This window comes from Malaclemys terrapin, chromosome 7 (assembly GCF_027887155.1).
Source record: "Malaclemys terrapin pileata isolate rMalTer1 chromosome 7, rMalTer1.hap1, whole genome shotgun sequence".
Taxonomy (NCBI): domain Eukaryota; kingdom Metazoa; phylum Chordata; order Testudines; family Emydidae; genus Malaclemys; species Malaclemys terrapin.
In genome coordinates, this window is record NC_071511.1 from 84,957,286 (window position 1) to 84,973,524 (window position 16,239).

Genomic DNA, 16,239 nt, shown 5'->3' on the forward strand with positions numbered 1-16,239 from the left:
CTTCTGGGAGGGGCTGAGGCAGGAAAAGCTGTAAGCTCCCCTATAGAGTCACTTCTTCCTGGCTGAAATTTATTTTGTGCACCCATGCGCGGACATCCTCCCTCTCCACCCACCCAGTCTGAATGGCGTTGGAACAAGTTATGGCATTTACATTCCCCCTGGTATGTATCTTTCTCCAGACTAAATGATGGAAGGTTTGATTCAGCCACAGGTTACCAGGCAGAAGCTGGTATTACCCAGGGCTGTGGATCTCTAGCATTGAAAGGTCTGCCCAAAGGGTAGTTGTCCCAGTACAAGGCACTTGCACTCCCTATATTTTATGGGGCACAGAGGTGGCCAGAGCAGCCCTAAAATGAGATGGTGCTGGGCAGAGAGGAGCATAGCCAGGGTGCCAGGGGAATATGCTCATTCAAGTCATTCCCAGGCAGCTGGATTCGGATGAAACTCCAACAGCGCATTAAAGATACTCTTCTGGGGAAACGCTGTCTGCCTTCCCCTGAGGTTAAATCCCATCCTAAGACGTGGCTAGCCCTGCCCCAGCTGCGCTAAATCCTCCCAGAGAGTTTAAAGGCCAGACAGAGAGCGGGGAGAATGAAATGAAAGAGGATCATGGGGGAGAAATATTGACAAGGAGGATGAGGGAGTGAGAAGAGGAAAGTGAGTATTCCCAACAGCCGGCAGTTGTATATACTGTGTTATCTATACGTTGTTTTATGGGTGCTCTGTGGGTGAAGTGGCAAGACCTGAGAGCTTTTTAATTAGTTCTGCATAAACTGAGAAGTTTTTGTTATGTCAGGAAATGAAAATTATAGCCCCTATGGACCACAGTCCATTCCTGCAGACACACACAAAATTTACTGCTTCTTCTTTCAGCAGACTGTCAGTTTTCTCATTAACCATCCATCCTTCTCTTTGCGACATTCAGGAGGCTTTTTAACCTTTGAATGTGCTGAGGATGTCAGTGATATGGCATATTAATGGGTGTTTGTACCTGGATCTTTTCCTATGGACGGCAGTTAATCTGGTTGATTTATTTCTCAAGCAAGGGGTCTGAATTCCTTTCATACTATGAGAAGGGTGATCCCAGGTCTGGGATCCATTAATGGGGAAGTGTGCAGGAAACACAGGATTGAATGAACACAGAGGAGAAAGTCCTCCCCACTGAGTCGACAATGAAAGGAAAGAGAAACTTCTATACTGCCCTTATCTAATGGGCAGACTCAGGATTTGGAGAAATCTCTCCCTCCATTTTGATTTTTTGTATTGAAGGTAGTTTTGTGACACCAGGGATGTGGTGACAATATCTTCACATTTAAAAACCAGGATACTTTTGTGGCAACATGTTTTAGGTCATAAAATACCTAGGCAAAAGGCAAAAAAAAATATTTTTTCAAGATTTTTTCAGGTGTGTTTCTCAGAATGGAGGATTTTTTCCAGTAACTCACCATTCTCAATGAGTTTATAATTGAACATCAAACCAGTGTCATTAACATTCACTTTGAGCAAAAAGAACAGCTTTGATACTCTCTACAGTCATGCAGTCACTATCTTCACTACAAACACTTCATCATATTGAATACTTGCACCACTAGATTGCTTGTTCTTGGTAAACGCTTGGGAAATTCTACTCAATGTAGCAATATAGCCTGAACAAATATTTTCTAGTTATTAAAAACCAGCAACCCAACGTGATGACTGATGAAATGAAAAACCAGGACTTTTCAGGCAACCCAAAAGAAGTTCCTGGGACACTAAGTTGTGAAAAACCTGGACACGTGGATATATGGTCACTTCAGCCATGGATAAAATGTACTGTATGAGGGATTGGAATATGTGTTCCTAGCACCTAAATATTGATGGAATCAGGCTACTTGTGAGGAACTGTCTCAGTGTTCCATCTCTTTTTGCTTCTTGCTAAGCAACATCTCTTGCAGGGCAGGGTAAGAAGGCTATGTTGCCACATGTATTATGGGACTGTTCTCTATCCTTCCCTCCCCCACATCTTTGTTAATATTTCTTGGTATACTGAAGGCCCCGTTTCTTCCTTCTGACTGTGTTTGCCTCTCCCTCCATTTCCTTGCTTCTCTTCTCAGGGTGAGGTGGGTGAGGCTGGCCTACCAGGTGCACCTGGCCTTCCTGGATCTATTGGCCCCAAGGTAACCATTAAACTAACAATTCTTAGCTAGTCAGTACCTCCATCTGCTTAATGCAACTTATTGCCACCCAGACATGTGCCCCTTTTACAGAAATGCAAGTATACAGGGGTGTGATACAGTCTCAGATAATGTGGTAAGCAATGTGATATAAATGTCTAGATAGACTCAATAGATTCTTTGCACAATCTGTCTAGATGACATACAAGATCCTATTGTAGATGGGGCCTGGACAATTGTCAGCCACTGGCCTCAAGGCAAGAATGCTTCCTTGCTCTCTGGAACCAGGGCCAGGCTCCAATGTGCTCTGTCACTTGTAGATGTTGTAATGTAATTACTTGTATGTGCTCAGACCATTATCTTCTGCTGGAACATGACAGATCTGGCAGTTAGTGGAGCTGCTCCTTTATATAACCTCTAGCTTTGGATACTGGAGGTGACTGAGTGAAAATGCCTTGGATTTTCAAAGGGGCCTCAGGTAGCAAGGCGTCCAACTTCCATTAAAAGTTAGTTGGATGTAGGTACCTAACTCCCTTTGGCTCTTTTAAAAATCCCAGTCAATGCCTCCAATGGATAGTGATGAATGTTATAGACACTGATCACCTATGTGTGTATAGAACGTTCTCATGCACCCATTTCTCCTCTATACATTGTCTCGCATCGGTATGCAAGGATGAACTGAAGTCAGCCCTCGAGATGCTACAGTCATTGTGCTTTATCCTTCGGTCATTTCTTGGCAGCTACAGCATGCATGTCTCATAAGCTAAGCTCTATCAATTACTTTCTATTGTCATTGCTATTAACATTATACTGTTTTTCTCTTTTTGTTCAATATGTCTATCTATGTTTCTGCTCTATCTCTGTTCTCCTTGCACAGGGTGAAAAGGGGGATACTGGCATGAAGGTAGGCTTGGGAAACATGGTTTTCTACCATATTTTAAGAGACAAGTTGCTATTCAGAACACTGTATTGTAATCGGGAGCTGGGCCTGAGAGAGACCTGTTGGATATTTAATGGAATACACATATGAGCTGTGATTAATCACAAGCAGACACACCATGTCCTGGCTCTTTTATGCACATGCAATCCAAGCTGTCTTTAGCCACTTGGTGGAATTTGATTCTTACCAAAGAATTTCTCTGACTATGAAGTTTACTAATGATTTGTTACATCTCTGTATTTGAAGGGATGGGCTGGGGTTTCCTCATAAAGTCTGGTTAGCTGACACATCAAATCTACTCAAGCTCTGCAACTCTGAGGCTGAGGTTTGGCACTATTCTTTCAGTCTCCCTCTGTTTCTAGGCTGGACAGCTCTTTTTATAGGCTAACATGGTTTTCTGCCCATATGTTATCTATTTTATTAAGATTTATTGCACCTACATATTTAAAATATATTACTCAATACAGACTTTAAAACTTTACAACATTGGCCGTTTTCATGACAGTCAAAGCATATTGTGTCATACCATATATTTTAAATATAATGAAAAGAGGCCTGTTTTATAATATTTTACATACATTAACTCTGACATATATATTTAAAATATTTATTATGTGAAATACATTTTATTTATCATGTAACAAATGCACCCACATAAATTTTCCCTTTGCGGGGGGATTATCATTCTAATGCACTAAAGGTTCCTTTCAACTATACTCTCGTGTGTTAGAATGAGTTTAACGAGGTCTTCTTGAGGGATCTGGGGTCTCCATTTAATAGCTGTATATTACAGTAACAAATGATCTTCCTTTTAAGATCAACTAGAGCAACACCGAATAGATCTCCTAAATCATTGCTTTATGCAGATCCTACTCATAAACAACATCTGCATGTAATCCAAGATCCTTCCACACATCCATTCTTACACTGGTGTAATTTCATTGACTTTGATGGACTTAGTCCTGATTTGCACTTATGTAAATGAGAGCAGAATCAGACCAATAGAAGATGGGTTTTAAGAGCTATGAAATTACTGGGTTCTGAACAACTGTATGCTTTCTCTTTAAACTAATAGGTAGAATGAGTTGTGGATGACCGAGGGAAGTATATGGTCCTAAATGAGGAAAAATGCTATAAGTAGAATTCAGGTCCCAAGCCTGTTTTTATTCACTTGTGTCACTGCTATCAGTCACCTGTTCCTCATGCACTCTAAGTACATGGATTAATAGGCCTTTGATTCAGTTTCTGGAACCAAAACCAAAATTGCCTGGTCCCAACTCCAGACTAAAATAACCCCTCAATAACAGATGACAAATCTGAGACGGCCTCTCAAACATTCTAATCCCCTTTGTCAACTTTAATTGCATTGATCGCTTGCCTGTCTTGTATTGTGATCCTAGGAGCTTATCACAAACTCTCCTTCCCATTTCCTGATGTCTCTCGGACAGCAATAGAGACAAGGAGGGGGACTGGGAGTGGTAGCTGCTAGTCTGAGGCAGACTGCATGGAATGGAGAGAGAAATGTGGTAACCTTTCTCTCTAGTCATTTACATATTTCAGCAAGCCAATATGTTATCTTCTTTCGTGCCATAAAAAGAAAAGCTTCTTCAAACCTCTCCAGTGATCTCTCTTAGTCAGTTACTCACACACACATTCACAGATGCAACCTCCACATTTTACATTGGAAAGCGACGGATAATTGTGACCCAGGAAATGTATCCTTGCTCTTATGATCCTTATTCAACCCATATTCTTGAGGTTTGAGCAAACCCCCCGACCCTCCAGCAACACATTTTGGAATGGGATCATCAATACATGTTCTAAAGGGCCACCTTCCCATCCCAAGTGCAATTTATCCCTGTTTATTAAGACTCTTCCATTTGTTACTGCCATTCTCACTTTGTTCTGGGTTCTCTTATTTCCCCACTCAGAAGAATAAGAATAACAGCAGAGCATGAGATCCCAAACTGGCAGTAAATCAGCAACCAATGTATGTTCAGACAGTGCATGTGTTTGTCCTCCTGGAGTAGCTTCTTTCTAGGTATTTTCTTTACAAAAGAAGATTATATTGGGCTTGGGAAGGCCCTTGCTGTTTTCCCCTTCAAACCATTCTGCTCTGAGTTAAACATGTGCAACCTCATTAATGGTGACAGGTATGTGCAGAAGTAGCTTGGGTCACAGTTGGACTCCAGTTATCAGAATTTGCCCAGGATATTGTTAATTCGTCAACTCTTTAAAATGACCATTTAGGCTCCCTTTTTGTAGCTGGTTGCATACTGAGCATTTGTTCCTTATTACATTTTACCTTCTCTCACTTTACATTCCCACAACTTACAATGTTTGTTGCAGAATCTGGGTGTCTCACTTTGCTTCTTCCCCCTCGGGCCTCCATGGCATTGAACTAAATCTTAGCCCCATTAAAGTCAATACAAGTTTTATCAGTGGTACTGATAAGACCAGGATTTGGCCCTTTGCATATATATTTTCCTGTCAAATTCTGTTTAACTTAAATAATCTATTTTAGGAAGTTTCTTATAACTATTTTTAATTGGTATTCCTCATTCCCAGAGGCAGGAGAATAGGAAGAGTAGGAAGCAACTGGCTACAGGCAAGGAAGCCAATAACCACATAATTTTCTGTCTCCTGAACAAGGATCCAAGCTTGAAGTGTTTTCTTTGTTTTAATTAGGGGTTCATTATTACAACCCAACACTGCCAGAGAGCTAATCAGAATGTGGCACTCTCCGTTATTAGGGATACCCTCAGTGTGTTTAGGCTGATAACATGAAAGGCAAGGGAAGGAAGGGTAGAGCTGCCAAAAGAGGGAAACTGGCAAGTACTTTCTGTGCCCATGAGAAAAGCTGCAATCCATTTCTTTAAACTCTGGCTGTGAAGAATGTCCTGTCTTTCATGGCACCTAATGCCACATTTATATGAGACAAGTGCCATTTGAGGAATTGTAAAATGGTATTGTGGGCTTCCATATTTATCACATTTCAGTGGCTTCCAGATCAAGTGTGCTCAGTTTACACACACACACACACACACAAAATTCTAACTACCAGCCTTGCAAACCTGGGATCTGAAAGTGAACTGGGTTATTTCTGACCTGGGCACCATTCCCAGTCATAAAGATTCTGCAGGCCAATGTTGCTCTTAGGCGCACCTGTATAACTTCATTCCTCTTTAATTAAACCCTTAGTTATACCTGCATGACCCTATTGCCTTCAGGTATAAATGCGGGCATAATTTGAACACGGTGGGTTTGCCCAGGTAGCCCTGCAGTTGGAGCTCAGTTAACAATTCTGTTGGTGATGAGCAAGCCAGAAAAGAATCCAGTTCACTCTCCCAGAGCTGGGTTGGTTTTGCAGGGCTGACAGCAGGAAAGAATCTTATTTTTGCCACATCAGTTGGCAGAGCTGACTGAATACACAAAGGGAACAAATGTGCACAGGCTAGTGCAATGTTAACATTACATAGTTAACATTTTTTTTAATTCAGGAAATGCAAAAGTTAAGGTTCTTGCTGCCACATTGCACATCCAGTTTATTTTATAGGATATACAGTATGATATAAAGAATACAGGGAGGCATTGTTGCCCAGTAGACAGAGCATGAGGTTTAGCATTAAGAGACCTGTTCTCTGTTCCCAGCACTGCCACTTATCTGCTGTGTGACCTTTGGCAAGTCACCTCATCTCTCTGTGCTGTAGTTTCCTCATCCCCAAAGTGGGGATAATGAAACTTACTTCCTTTGTAAAGTACTTTGAGCTCTATGGCAAGGATTGGCAACCTTTGGCACATGGCTCACCAGGGTAAGCACCCTGGTGGGCTGGGCCAGTTTGTTTACCTGCCATTTCGACAGGTTTGGCCAGTCGCAGCTCCCACTGGCCGCGGTTTGCTGCTTCAGGCAAATGGGAGCTGCGGGAAGGGTGGCCAGCACATCCCTCGGTCCGCGCCGCTTCCTGCAGCCCCCATTGGCCTGCAGCAGCGAACAGCGGCCAGTGGGAGCCGCGATCGGCTGAACCTGCAGACATGGCAGGTAAACAAACTGGCCCGGCCCACCAGGGTGCTTACGCAGGCGGGCCACATGCCAAAGGTTGCTGATCCCTGCTCTATGGATAAAAAGCACTACATAAGAGCTAAGTGTTATTACTAAATGTCTTATTTATCCACAAAAACAGGAACAGAAAATATTTATATGAGCAAGGTGACCATGTTAGTGTTGCTGTAGAAACTTAAATGTTTACATATCCTGACTATTTTTAATTTAACTGTGCATCCTTATTATTGCATCAGTAAAGTTTCTTGCATCGATATATATTACCATTCACGTGTATTGCACTTTAGAGGGTTGGTAGTTATTTCCACTGTGATCTCTCTGTTTCAAAAGAGTGGGTGTGGAGGGTCTAGTCTATAACAGAGTATTTTATTCACACTGAACACCCACTGCTTTATACTTTTCTGGAACTTGGCCCCATATCACACTAGTTTCTTGTGGTGGCTTAATTAAATATCAAGTGTTGAATCGGGAAACTAAAATGACAGATGAGCAGTAAGGAAATGAAAAGAGGATGGTAAAAAAATTATTTTTCTGCTTTTATGAATTTCCTCTTTCCTTGATTTTATAGCTGTCTTCAGTTCCCCAGAGTCCCTCCTTGAGTTAATATGCAGAAGTTTGAGGTTAATATGCTCAAGAATGGCATGCGAGCTACTTAAAGAGGCCCATTTGGATAATGGGTACAGCCAATTCAGTGCTGACACATAGGGGGTATCTACATTGCAATTAGACATTCATGGCTGACCCATGCCAGCTGACTCTGGCTCATGGGGCTTTGGCTAAGGGACTCTTTAACTGCAGTGTAGACGTTCAAGCTCCGGGACCCTCCCACCTCACATCTACACCACAATTAAACAGCCCCTTAGCCTGAGCCCCATGAGCCCAAGGTGAAAGTAACTTAAAAGTCTGACCGGTATGGGGGCCCGGCTCCGGGGCCCCGGAAGGGGCAGGGCCTCAGGCGGAAGGGGCAGGGCCTCCGCCGGAAGGGGGTGAGGCGGCGGCAATTCAAAGGGCCCAGAGCTCCAGCCACTGCCACCGCTGCTGCAGCGGCTGGGAGCTCCAGGCCCATTTAAATCGCTGGGCCCTAGGGCAGCTGCCCCTTTTGCCCCCCTCCCCGACAGCCCTGGAGGGGGCAAAAGGGGTAGCGCATTAAGGGGCAGCAGCGCTTTAACGTGGGCTATGTATGGGCCTGTACCGGCGACCACTTCTTACTAGTACACTGTACTGGCCCATACAGGCCCACTTTCACTTCTGGCTGGTATTGGCCACCCATGGGTTTTTAATTGCAGTGTAGACATACCCATAGTTGCAAGCAATACTAATACTGATCAGTATATTATAAATGCTTGGGCCCACCTGGAAATTTCCAGCTATACCAATAAGTTAATGCAACACTGAACATTCTGCTGAATAAAACATCACATAGTACTTTTGAGGGAGATACTGAGAGAGTTAAATAAGAGCTTCACCACTGTCTGTGAATGTGGTCGGCTCATTAAACACCAGCAATAGGCAGCTTCTTAATCTGGGATTTCCGATCCGCTACTGATCTGAGGGAGGTTTCAGATTTCACCGTTAGAAACATTGAAGCTCCATACAACTTGGGGCCTGAAGATGGGTGAGGAGGGCAGGAGGAGGGATTGCTAGTGGATGGGACTAAAACACATTATTGAAAATTCTGGTTCTTAGACTGAGGTCTTGCACTGCCCTCTGCTGGGGTGTTAAGAGAAGTCTGGTGTCAGTGCAGTTCTTCCAATCCAGATTACATCTGAAGAAACAGTAACTTTTCCAAATTTATCTTTGAAACAAATCTGCCTCTCCTCCATTTTGCTCAGCATGCTGTTCCAAAAGCTTATGTCATGAAAGCCATTTCCTTTCCTGTATTAACTGTTAGTTGCATATGAAAATGGCATTGTTTAAATTAAAGCTTTAATTTTACGAGCCTTCTGCTGGCTGTGGACACCTTGCTACGTCACTTGTGACCCATAGACCATACATGAATCCTGTGTCAGCGATTGCAAACTCACTTTCTTCCAGTTTTTGTCTTGGGGGGTAGGAGTGCTAATATCCATATCCAGTGTGTGTCTCATGTATCACAAACAATATCAGCTATGTAGTGAACATTAAAGCTACATAGACTGTCTTGATGTCTGGGATGCAGAAGTGTGGGCTGAATTTCACAGTTCCCACCCAGGTTGTTAAGAGGCAGTGTGAGCTAGTGGATAGAGCACTGAGGTACAATTCAAGAGATGTGGTCGGTACTATTCCTGGCTCTCCCCATGACCAGCTGGGTGACCTTGGGCATGTTACTTTACCTTCATGCCTATTTTCCCTCCCACCCTTTGTCTTTCTTATCTTTTTAGATAGAGGGCGCTTTAAGGCAGTGAAAATGCTAGCATGTACGTGGCAGCATGAAAGTCAGGCTGAGGCCCAGATTTTTGAAGGCATTTAGGCATTGCTCCACTCAGTGCTGCAAGGCCTTAGTGACTTAGGAACCTAGGTCTCATTTTCAGAAGTGACAAGCTCTTAAGGGCCATATTTTTAAATGTATATATGTGCCTTATTCTCTTAGAAATCAGTGGGAGTTAGGTGCCTAAATACCTTTAATCATCTGGCCCTTAAGAGCCTAAGTCTTATTGAAAGTCGTTGACATTTACGGTTGTAAGTGCCTACATCATTTTTGAAAAAGAGACCATGGCTATGTCTACACTAGAGACCTTACAGCGGCACAGCTGTACTGATGCAGCTGCTTCACTGTAAGATTGCTTGTGTAGCTGCTCTGTGCCGACAGGAGGGAGCTCTGCCAGCGACATAATTAAACCACCTCTAAGGAGCGGCAGTAGCTATGTTGGCCGGAGAAGCTCTCCCGCTGACATAGTGCTTTGCACACTACCACGTATGCCAGCAACACTTATGTTGCTCAGGGGGGTGTTTTTTTCACACCCGAGTGACATACATTTTGCCAGCATAAAGGATAGTGTAGATGTGACCTTAGGCTCCTAAGTCACTTAGATCTTGCAACACTGAGGGCCTGTCTTCACATATAGTGGTGCAGCTGCGCTACTGTAGTGTTTTAGTGAAGACACTACTACAACTGCAGGAGAGCATCTCCCGTCAGCATAGTTAATTCACCTCCCCGAAAGGTGGTAGCTATGTCGATGGGAGAAGCTTTCCTATTGACACAGTGCTGTCTACACCAGGGGTTAGGTCGGTATAACTATGTCGCTCAGGGGTGTGCAATTTTTCACACCCCTGAGCAATGCAGTTATACCAATATAAGTCTGCCTGAGCACATAAATACCGTTAAAAATCTGGGCCTGAGGACCTTGTACTACTTGACATCCCAGAGAGTCCACCTCAGACAGAGCAGACCTGCCAGCTCTGTCTGTTTAGCACTGAGATGCAGGACTTGTCTACATGAACATTTAGTTAATGGCAAGTGGGAGTGTGACTATGCCACAGATAACTGTCCCTGTGGACCATGTTGACCCACATTAACAGTTCGTTAATGTGCTTTGATCTAGTCCCATTCAAAAAGGACTAGATCAAAGTGCATTAATGAAGTGTTTATGTGCATCAGCAGGGTCCACATGGGCAGTTAGTCTGTGGCAGGGTAGTGTGGGGTAGAGTCACACCCCAGCTTGCTGCAACCTAAATGTTCATGTAGACAAGCCTGCACTTTTTAAAAACAGATTTACAACCTCAGCAGCTCCTGAAGAAGTCCCCTGATTGCTTTGCCTGCACAGGCACGATGCAATGTAATTCTAACCTCTCAGCAATTAATTTGACAAAGAGCCACGTAAATTAAATATGGACACATTAGGCCACAAAAAGGCATCTACAAGACTCAGCACTGCAAACTGGCAGGATAAACTAAGGAGTTAGGAAGAAGAACATAAGAACGGCCATACTGGGTCAGACCAAAAGTCCATCTACCCCAGTAACCTGTCTTCTGACAGTGGCCAATTCCAGGTATCCCAGAGGGAATGAACAGAACAGGTAATCATCAAGTGATCCATTCCCCATCGCTCATTCCCAGCTTCTGGCAAACAGAGACTAGGGACACCATCCCTGCCCATCCTGGCTAATAGCCATTGATGGACCTATTCTCCATGAACTTATCTAGTTCTTTTTTGAACCCTTTTATAGTCTTGACCTTCACAATATCCTCTGGCAAAGAGTTCCACAGGTTGGCTGTGCACTGTGTGAAGAAATACTTCCTTTTGTTTGTTTTAAACCTGCTGCCTGTTTTTTAAAAAAGCTAAAGCTAGGAACATACTCTCTTCCTTTACTTTAGGATTTTTAGTACTGGGTTGACAACATGAAGAGCAAAAATTCACACTTGCAAAAGTAGAAAGAAGCACCCATCAACGCATTTTGATCTGACAAAGCCCAAGTCTGTTGACCTACTGGGTATGGCTAAGGCATTTTTGTCTGCCCCAGCTTTTGCCTGACATGGTGATTATAGGCTTTAGGTTTATCTTTGTCCTGGGGTAAATCTATATAATTATAGGGATACTGATCAGTGTATTGTGTATATCGCATTCTGAATTTTCTGCCCAAAGATATTGTGATGTGTACACAGTACCGATCCTACAGTGGAAATAAAGAAATGGTTTCCATACCCATGTACTGCGCAGGAGCTGGCACTGGGTGTTAGAAAGCTCTTCAGGGCAGCAGATGCAAGGTTTAAACATAAGGCTCTCATTGTTCTGCTCTCATTTATATCAGTGATGTAACAAAACAATTTGGCTCACATTGTCCTACCACCGTAATAGGAGTAACATTTTGAGACAGAACATGGCAATGCAGTCCTCCTGGTTCCATCCAGGTGCTAGGAGGTACCCAACAAGAGAAGCTCTGACTAAGAGAAACTGTCTTGTTGAAAATAAAAGCAGGAGTCGGGGTAAGGGGGTTCTGGCCTCCCTAACAAGAACTTCTTGACATCTTGTGAAATATAATGTCCACCACTGCTTTAGAGATCACTAACACAGACCCTCCTGAAGACTCATCTCATGCTTTTCCCTCTCAACTTTGTTTCTCATTCCATTTCCAGGGGGAGAGGGGCATGCCAGGGCTGCCAGGAAAACATGGAGCTAAGGTACCCTGCAAGGAATGGAGTGAGCTTGTCCACCTGACCCTGCCCATACCTCTCAACTGTCCCTGACTTTCAGGGATGGCCCCGATTTGGTTTCTACAATGATTTTTCTCACTTTCTCTATCATTTTCTTTCTGCTTCTAAAATGCAAAGCATAGGGCCTAATTTATCAAAGGGATAATAAGGGAGAAAAGTTTTACTGAAGAAATGACATGCCTATTCCCAATGCTACTTCCCATTTTGAGGTCTAATCCTGCAAGATGCTGAATGTCCTTTATTCCACTGAGATCAGCACCTCCCAGGATCAGACCTGTAATACTTTATTCTAGTGAGAAGTACCACTAATTAGTATTGGTAAGATATCACCACTTTATAAACTATGAACATGTATCTAGTGGGCCCAATTTACCCCTGCCAACTCCAGTTTTAGGTATGTATTATTCCTTGGAAATCAGTGAAGTTACACCAATATAAAAATGGAGAATGCAGTGGTGAATCGGAGCCAGTGTGTGTATGTGTTACAGGTTTGAAATTAATATTGGAAAAGATCACTAGACTTATTCATTACAATTTTAAAGTAGAAAAATAAGGAATGGGAATCGCATCAATTCAGTAAAATCTAACCCCCAAAACATGATCTGTACATGATCCCTTTCATGACTCGGGCCCATATTTACTAAAAACTACTCACCTCTGATACATTTCTGAATGCTTTCCCCCCTTTTATTACATAGAATCCCTGATTTCCATCTTCTGTCCTTGTGTTTTTTAGCTTTGTCCCTGATTTCTGTTTCAGAAAGTTGAGAGGTATGATCCTGCCCTTCCCCTGCTTCACACTTCTCCTTGTTTGAATTTTTCCAAGCTCTTCCCAGTTATGAACTCATTCTCTTCCTTCTTTTTGCCTCTCATCTGCTACGTTAGTTCCCAAAACCCTCCTGTTAGCTACTTTCTAACCCTGCTTCATCTCATTCTCCCCCACCTCCTTTCCTAGATTGTCATTACTCCTCATGTTTGCTTTCATAACTGAACATTTTCACAAGGATCTAACTAGCACTAACACTTAGAATACAAAAATATCTAGTCTGAGCAAGGGAGTGATGCCAAAGTTTTGCTTTTGCACCATTGTCACTGAGGGAAATATAATCGTACCCACAGGAGCACCTGCCCCAAAGGTCCAATAAACAACAATCTCAGTTTCCGGGGTGGGATTAGAGTCCATAATTTGTTGGTGGTGTTTTGCTCTGCCGTGCAGAATGCCACAAGAATCTGAGTGCTTGAGAGTCTTTTTGCCGGTGATAGCTGACTTCACAGATTTCCTCTGTAAATCTGATACTCGAGTTTATGTCTTCTGTGGTAAAACAGAATGATGCTGGTTAACAAGACCAAGAACATTTTCTCTTTCTGTTGTCATTGGACATTTTTTTCGGGGACTGTTTTTTAATAAGAGTCTGGATTCAAACATTTAACTAGGTATTTGGTCCTCACATTGTCTCCTTCATCAGTTTCTCAACACTACTCCTATGGGGTCATGGGTTCAACTTCACTAGATTAGCACACCTAAATCTGGGGGAAGGGATACATTGTTTCCTCTGTGCGAGTTGACCCTGTGATGTCTTTCTTTGGTGGCACAGCCTCCTTGCTATTCTGGATAGCATAGGCACTACTATAGGGAAAGTAATTTTAATGATGCTCCCAGCTTGGGGAATCAGGATGGATGTGTGTGGTAGCTACTGTGTTACAATGTCTCTTCTGAGCTTTGAAAAAGGAAAGACATAGGTTATTTAAAGTTCCTACTTGGATGATTTTGTTTTAAAGAATATATATTTATATTTATTTCATTTCAAACCAAGTGTTCTCATCTTTCCTCTCTCTCTGCTAGGGGGCTCCTGGAATGGCTGTTGCAGGGATGAAGGTCAGTTTTACATTAAAATGCAGCCTCTTAGGACAGGTCATGGATAATAAAGAGGACAAGGGCCATGAGAGGAGATGAAACCTCCAGCCTTAGACTGATGGCCATTAGTTCATGGTAGGAAAACCATGGATTAAAAGAAAATGGAGACATACATTCATTCTCCTGCCAATTCAGAAAGGGGAAAACTCAAGCTAAAGCAGATATAGAAAATGGCTATCCCTTTTATCAGGGAGAGGCTAGGCCTGTCTATGTTATAGCTAAATGCTAACTCCAGTGGGAGAATGACTGATCCCTTCCCTGGTCAGCTAAACTATACTTGTTCCAACCCTGAGACTGTACGAAGATTTCGGTTCTCTTAGTCCCTCAGTTCACTTTCTGTGAGACAATGGTCCTCTCTTGGTTTCAGCTCCTCTCAAACCCCATTCTTAACAGTACTTGAACCTCCCTATTTCCATAGCTTCCGTTTATTTCCTAATAAACAAAATTATTATTATTATTATATCCCACCTTTTCAACTAATATCTCTGTTTCTCCACTGCATTGGAACCAGATATATTTCTGCATTAGTATATGCTCAGTGCTCAGATTTCACGGTGACAGGCAACCTTATAAAAACCTAGAAAGATAGGTATAGCCAGATTAGCCAGCTTGAAACAGCCCAGATGAGTTCCAAAACCCATTGACCGATACCAAGGAACAATGGAATGCTCTATCCATGGGCCTAACTTCAGCAGCTTATGAAAAACCTTGGAAGCAACAAGCACTGTCCTCGACTGCTGGTGAAGGCTCTCTCTCCCACTCCCCTTGGCTGGTATAACTGTGTCACCACCAAGATTCCATGACTGTCCAAGGCCTAGCACAACAGGGCACCAATTGTGATTAGTGCCTCTGGATGCTACTGTAATACAAATAATTAGAAATAACAATAGCCGCAGAATCCCCTAGAGCTAGCGACAGCTGTACAAGTTGTAGCTCAGGAACAACAGGACTCACCACTAGAAGCTTTCTGAAATTGTGAGAGACCTGGTGGGACTATTCCACACTTCTTGCTAGGACCCCGGGACATACCCTTTAAACAGGCAGGTCTGGAAAACCATTTCTTAGGAAACAACTCAAAATGGTCACTTACCTCCCTTTTATTAATGGCATTTTCAGCCTATGGGCTGTACCATATGTCTTCAAAATTAGGATAAAAACAACAATATCCATGTACAAGAATAACCAAGAGAAAAGAAAAACCAAGTCTGTAGTATGCCTTTAAATTTGACCTTATACCCTTATTTCCACAAATCTAAATTCAAATTGAAATCAAACTAAAGCACAGCTTTGGCTTGATGCCTTCTTAAATGACCCTTCTCTTTTTTTTAATCTAGAAGTGGGTTGGCTGTCCCCTCTCTTCTCTTTCTTTCTCACTGTGTATTTTTCCATCTTTTCCCCATGCAGGGCAAGCCAGGAAATCCACGAGAAAAATATTGCTTTTAAAGGAATAATCATTGGAAATCTGCATTTCCTGGATTTTGTTTACAGGAGCTTATAATTATAAGGAGTTTCCTGGTGTCCTCTGTAAAATGCTATCTCTGCTTCAGAAAAGCTGAGTTGCATTTCTCCCTAACAGAAGAGAGACATGTCTGAGAGAGATTTCCATATTGTAATTAGACTATCTTCTGTCCCCTTCCCTCCCTAATCACTCAGTGCTCGTGTCTGGGGGGGATATTCCCCTGCTATTCTCTTTCTTTTCTTCTTTGGCTCTTAGGCTAGGTCTATACTACCCGCCTGAATCGGCGGATAGAAATCGACCTCTCGGGGATCGATTTATCGCGTCCCGTCGGGACGCGACAATCGATCCCCCAATCGGCGCTCTTACTCCACCAGCGGAGGTGGTAGTAAGCGCCGCTGACAGAAAGCGGCAGAAGTCGATTTTGCCGCCGTCCTCACAACGGGGTAAGTTGGCTGCGATACGCCGAATTCAGCTACACTATTCACGTAGCTGAATTTGCGTATCTTAAATCGACTCCCCCCTGTAGTGTAGATGTACCCTTAGGCTATATGACAACCTGCTATTCCTGGAGAGTATATTCT

General features: G+C 43.0%; 1 protein-coding gene across 1 annotated transcript in view; it reads left to right on the forward strand.

Annotated features, from left to right (window-relative positions):
- Positions 1-16,239, forward strand: part of COL13A1 (collagen type XIII alpha 1 chain) — a 105,452-nt gene that overhangs the window by 47,283 nt on the left and 41,930 nt on the right. Inside the window, exons 17-20 of the mRNA XM_054036125.1 lie at positions 2,094-2,156; positions 3,031-3,057; positions 12,207-12,251; positions 14,128-14,160. Of these exons, the coding sequence (XP_053892100.1) occupies positions 2,094-2,156; positions 3,031-3,057; positions 12,207-12,251; positions 14,128-14,160 (168 nt within the window). The remainder of the gene's footprint in view (positions 1-2,093; positions 2,157-3,030; positions 3,058-12,206; positions 12,252-14,127; positions 14,161-16,239) is intronic.